A 5,730-nucleotide genomic window follows, 5' to 3' on the forward strand; every position below is an offset into this window, starting at 1 on the left:
GTCTGGAGTTTGCAGTTGAGGGCTGGGGTCTGGGGTTCAGGGCTGGGATTTGGGGTCTAGAGATGGGGTTTGGGGCTCAGGGTTGAGGTTTGGGGCTCAGGGCTGGAGTTTGTGATTCAGGGCTAGAATCTGAGACTCCGATCTGGGGGCTCAGGACTAGGATTTGGGGTTTGGGGCTGGGGTTTGGGGTTCAAGGACTGGGGTTCAGGGATCACCACAAGGTCTGCTCCTGCCCTTGGGGTCGAGGTATTCATCCTGCTCCAGGACAGACAGACAGACGGCAGGGTCTGAACATGTCGGGTTCTCCAGTGGGGCTGCTGGAGCCCCTCGCCCCTCCCTTTACAGACCACACACACACACACACACGGGATGAATACACAGGATTTATTGCTCTCACTGCATTTTTATTGATGTTTTGGGGAGTCCCTGCTGCAGCTGTGGCTGTGTCGGGGAGGCAGTGCCTGGGCCTGGTCACCTTTAGGACAGGTCCCATGGCTTCAAACCCCTCTGGGATAACTAGAAAATTAGAAAATCCCTGTTTTCTCCCCATTCCCATCAGCTGGTGAGGTGCAGCTGGTGCCCACCACCCCTCGGCACTCGGCCAGCTCAGCAGCACCCAGGAGGTGAGATGTCAGCTCTGTCCGGCTGCTCGGGAAGGGCCACAGGGGTGGCAGGAGGCTGAGGAACGTCACATCCGTAGCTGCGGCCCCTTCTCGGGGCTGGTGCGAGCTGGGGGGTGGCTGGGGCCAGGGCTGGCGCGCATCCCCGTGGGGATGTAGTAGAGGCTCTCCAGGTACCCACAATCCGCGGCGCCCCCCGCAGCGGGTGGCCCCTCGTTCTTGGGCGTGGGGCTGAAGGTGCCGGAGAAGCTGGGATTTTCCGCAGCTGGCAGGTCAGGGTGCACCGGGGAGGGAGCAGCGGGCGCAGGGAGCCCTGTGAAGCCACCGTAGGGCACGTAAGGTGGAGCGTAGACCCCTGGAGTCATGACCAGGGGGTTGAAAGGAGCCTGGTAGAGCCCAGTGTGCGATGCCACCGGTGGGATAAGCACCTCCAGGTACTGCCCCGTCTCGGGGTCGTAGAGCATTTTCAGCTGGGGCTGCCGTGGCGGCTCCATGTAGTAGCATTTCCCACTGTCAGGATCAACGAGCATCCTCCGGTGCCCAGGCAGGTGGGGGGCAAAGGGCTTGGTGGGGCTTGGTGCGCTCTTACTGCTTGGTGAGGCACCGTCCGTCCTCCTTAGGAAGTGGGGAACATCCTCCAGGCGAGGCTGGGCTGGAGGCAGCGGCACCGGGCGCTCTGCAGCAGCCAGGCCCTCGGTGGGTCGGGGCTGTAGGGGCTCGGAGCTGGGTTTGCTCCAGGGCACTCCCCCACCAGCCAGGGGGGCCACACCGGTCCCTGGAGGAGCACTGTCCAGGCTGGGGGCTGAAGAGGATCCAAAGGATGAGCTGGCCACGTTGGAGACTGATGGGTGCCCAAGGGAAGCAGGGACCGGGTTGGGGATCAAGGGGGATCCAAAGGATGAGCTGACTTGGTTGGGGATCAAGGGGATCCCAAGTGATGAGTTGGCCAGTTTAGGGACTGAGGGGGTCCCAAAGGATGTGTTGGCTGAGTTAGGGACTAAAGGGATCCCAAAGGATGTGCTGGATGGATTAGGGGCTAAGGGAGTCCCGAAGGGAGCACCAGACAGATTGGGGACCAAGGGATTCCCAAAGGATGCGCTGGCTGGGTAGGGGATCAAGGGGGCCCCCAAAGGCTTGGTGGTGGGGCTGGATACCAAGGGAGCTCCAAATGATGTGCTGGCCAGGCTGGAGGCTGATGCGTAGCCAAAAGATGAGCTGGTCATGCTGGGGACCGAGGAGGTCCCGAAGGACCTACTGGCTGGGTTGGGGACCATGTGGGCACCAAAGGATGAGCTCGCCGGGTTGGGGACTGAGGGGGTCCCGAGTGATGTGGGGTCTGGAGTGGGGATTGAGGGCAGCTTTGGCATCGGAGAGGATTTGGGGGCTTTCACAGGAATTGCTAAGTAGTTGGAGTTCTCTGGTGGGGAAGCCGCGAGATACGGTTCAGAGGCCGCTGGCCACTTCGATAAATGCTCCCAGGGCTCCCTCCGCCCCGGCAGTTGCCCAGAGGCACCTTCACCGGCCTCCCTGGCTTGAACCAGGGTGGTGGGGCCGGTGCTGCCCGCGGAGCCGCTGCTCCCTGCTGACGCCCACTCGCTTGTGGGTGGCTTTGGTGCTCTTCTCTCCGCCGGCTCCTCAGGCTGCGTGTGCACCCTGCTGCCGGCCAGGGCTCTGGCGTGGGGCTCCCTGCTGTCCCCACGCTGCTGCACCGCGGACTCGGGCCTCTCGGCGGCATGGACCCCTCCAGTGCCACCGTGGCCACGTCCATCCTTTCCCTCCGTGGGACTCGGCGGCGGTGGTGGGAGGAGAACGGTCTTCTCCGTGCGAAGCGTGGCACTGCTCTGAGCCGGGGGCTCCTCCCTGGCTGCCGCCGGGGACCGCCGGCCCACCAGGACGTGGAGGTGGCTCTCCACGTGTGGCACCCCCTCCGCAGCCGGCACCCGTGGTGGCACCCTGAGCTCGCTGCGCTCCCGGCGTGGCGGGGATGCCACCGGCTCCTGCACCACAGCCGCCCCTCTCCACGTGGCCTGGACCCTTGTGATGTGGACGGGGGAGCTGCGGGTGGGTGAAGGCTGGCTGCCGGCGAGCTTCCCGGGGCCCTCAGCATGTGCCGGGGCCGGCTCTGGGCCGGTGGCCGCCAGCTCTTCTCCATCTCCCTGCTCGCACGCGGCGTCCCGTCGGCGCACCGAGGTGCAGTGGATGACGAGCGGGGCAGCTGGTGGTGGCTCCCCACTGCCCACTGTGGTGCTGTGGGATGCGCTCGATGCCCTAAAGCAGAGGCTGTAGCTGCTCTTCACCAGCTTGCGCACGTCCCGGGGCTGGGGGATGCGCCCCTTCCCCTTATCCTCCACCTCGCGGGGAGCGGCCGGTGGGGACCCACGGGCCGGGATGGGGGGCGGCACAGCTGGCGGCTTCTCCTCCTGCTGGCTCTGCGGCACCAGCCTCACCTCCTGTGCCCGCGAGGTGAAGAGGCGGCGGGGCGGCACGGCGGGGAGCACCGGGCGCTCAGCCTCCAAGGGCAGAGCCTGGGAGTAGCTGGGGCGGATGGCTCGCTGCCTCAAGCTGGGCCACGGCTTCGGTGCTCTCCCGAACCTTGGGGCGACGTCCAGAGCTTTTCCCACCTCTGGATGAGCTTCAAACAAGGCCCGTGCTTGCTGGTAGCGGATCCTCGCCGACACTGGTTCCTCAGCGGTGCCAGGCAGCCGGTTGCCCTCCAGAACTTCCTGGTACTTCATCCTCTCGTTGAGTTCATTGAAGGTCTTCTTCAGCTTGCAGACGCTTTCCTTGGTCGCCTCGCTCAGCACCACCCCCTTGGTGGGACGCGTGGTAGTGATGTCCCCCACGGCCACCGCAGCCACCGGCATCTCACCGCCACGCAGGTCCTCGGCCGAGAAGCTGCAGTCCGAGCGGGACAGCGAGCTGGACTTGCCCTCCAGGCCGTCCCCCAGCAGGTCGGTGCCCATGGACGATGGTCCTGAGGAGGTGGAGCTGCCCCTCAGCCCCTTCTGCTCCATCTTGATCCTCTGCTCATACTGCATCTTCTTGGCAAGGACGTTTTTCACCAGGCAAGAGGCTGCCCTGGTCTTGCCAGTATCGGCGTCCAGGGAGGCCGTCTTCATGAACTGCTTGTAGTTGAGCCTGAAGTCCTCTCCGACGGCTCTGCCCTTGCCGGGAGGCTCCTTCCTGGTGGGAGGCAGGGGCTGGGGGACCGCGCTGTCACCTCGGGGGCCAAACCCCATCTCCTTCCTCTCCTTCCTCTTCAGCAGGATCTGGCGCTTGGGGACCGTCCTCTTCTTGCCGTGGCCCTTCCTGGCCTCCCCGCTCTCCAGCTCCACATCCACACACTCAAACTGCTCCTTCCCCATCAGACCCAGCAGCTCCCCGTCCATCCTGGTGGGGAAGGGCCAGCCCGCTCTGCCGTGGAGCAACTCAACGCCGGCTGCCGGCCACCGCTGCGGCCGCCCGCCGTCCTCCGACAGTGAGTTGGAGAGGCTGGAGGAGGTGTGGGAGCTGCACATGTCGAGGCGAGTGCCGTGGGGACCCGAGAGGCTGCGGAAAGCCCTGGCCGTCAGTGCCCGCACCTCGCCGTCCGCCTCGTCCGAATCGCTGGGCGCCCCGGCGAGCATCCCCGCGGGCGGCCGGGCCCGAGCCAGCTCTGCGGCGGTGCCGGTGGCGGCCTTGGCCGGCTGCTGGCTGCCGTGGGGACCCATCCTGCCCCCTTGTCCCTGCGCTGGGCTATTCTTAGCCGCGCTGGACAGCTGAGCCTTCCGCGGGCGGGCAAGGGGCCCGGCTGGTGGGGGAGAGCGGGGGGTCCCCGTCGGAGCCCAGCGCCCCGGGACAGCCCCTTCGGCACCGCCGTCCCGGGGAGGTGTCTCCTCGTCCAGAAATTCCAGGCAGTCCTTGAAGGTCTCGGTTCCCTCGGAGCACAGGGCAGAGTGGTAGGAGGAGACCGAGGAGCTGGACATGCTCTTGGTGAGGTCGTCACGGGCGAGGCCCTCCTCCTCCGATGCGGATCGCCGGCCGTCCCCACCGCCGCGGAGACCCTCACCATTGGCGCTGGGCAGCTCGGCGTGGGGCACCGGGACAGGGTCCCTCTTCCCACGGGGCATGGTGGCAGGGATGGCCCTGGGAGGTGCCGGCTGGTGCCAGGGGAGCCTCTTTGGTGCCGGGGAGGCTGCGCTGGGGACGATGGCTCGACCTTCTGGCTCCCTCGCCGTCGCCGCAGCTGGCCCCAGCAGCGGGATGGAGCAGCCCCTCGATCACATGGACGGCAGCGAGCGCCAGCCCGGGGGAGGCGACGCCAAGCGCATTGCAGGGATGTCACTGCCGCCCCCAGCCTTCTGAGTCCACCAGCACCATCCTCTGCCCCCTCACCCCACGCCGCTGCGCCCCAAACCCACAGGAGAGGTGCCAGGCATTCACCCCCATCAGGTACCCTGCCCCCAGCGCAGCGGGACACACAGACCCCTCCGCGGAGATCCCATCCCGGGCACGGCTGGGCCCTGTGCTGCTCCATCCCCACCACAGAGCCTCTCCCGGCACCTCTTCCCACCTCGTGTCCCCATCCCGGGGTGGGGGGTTCCCCCAAACCCGCCCTGCCCCAAGCAGCAGCGCCCCCAGAACCAATCGCAAGCATCCAGGAGCAAACTCAAGGCTTGGAATCAAACGGGCACCGAGCAACCCCGGGACTCACAAAAGCCGAACGATGGATGGCTACTATTTGCCTTTTTTTCGGGGGGACCCAAAGTGAGTGGCCGGGGCGCCTGGCATGGCACGAGGGTCTCCACCGCCTGCCAGCCCTGACCGCGGCCGGGCGAGCTCAGCCCTGGCTTCCACGGGGATTTTTCCAGCACAGCAGTGGTAGCAGGTGCTCCCCGGCACTGCCAGCCCCAGAGCAACCCGATGCCCAAGTCCTTTGGGTTCATGCGGGGCCTATATTTAAACCTTGGCAAGGAAAAGGAGGAGAGGAAAGCTTCCCGGATAGATGGGCTGGTGTTTAACCCTTTGCTGCTGGGCAGGGCTGTGCCACTCGTGCCCACGGGGAGTGGAGGAACCTTCCATGGGCAGCACTCACTGGTGGGTGGATTTAATAGAATCAAGGAATGGTTTG

General features: G+C 65.9%; 1 protein-coding gene across 1 annotated transcript; it reads right to left on the reverse strand.

Annotated features, from left to right (window-relative positions):
- Window positions 1–359: 359 nt before the first annotated feature.
- PROB1 (proline rich basic protein 1) lies at window positions 360–5,164 on the reverse strand. Its single transcript, XM_069869212.1, has one exon. The coding sequence runs from the start codon at window positions 4,727–4,729 to the stop codon at window positions 689–691; it is 4,041 nt and encodes a 1,346-aa protein (XP_069725313.1). The 5' UTR covers window positions 4,730–5,164; the 3' UTR covers window positions 360–688.
- Between the last annotated feature and the right edge of the window lie 566 nt (window positions 5,165–5,730).

This window comes from Phaenicophaeus curvirostris, chromosome 15 (assembly GCF_032191515.1).
Source record: "Phaenicophaeus curvirostris isolate KB17595 chromosome 15, BPBGC_Pcur_1.0, whole genome shotgun sequence".
Lineage (NCBI taxonomy): Eukaryota > Metazoa > Chordata > Aves > Cuculiformes > Cuculidae > Phaenicophaeus > Phaenicophaeus curvirostris.

What these genes read in the sequence shown, in the direction of transcription:
- PROB1 (XM_069869212.1), bottom strand. Translation starts at nt 4,729, where the DNA reads ATGCCCCGTGGGAAGAGGGACCCTGTCCCGGTGCCCCACGCCGAGCTG.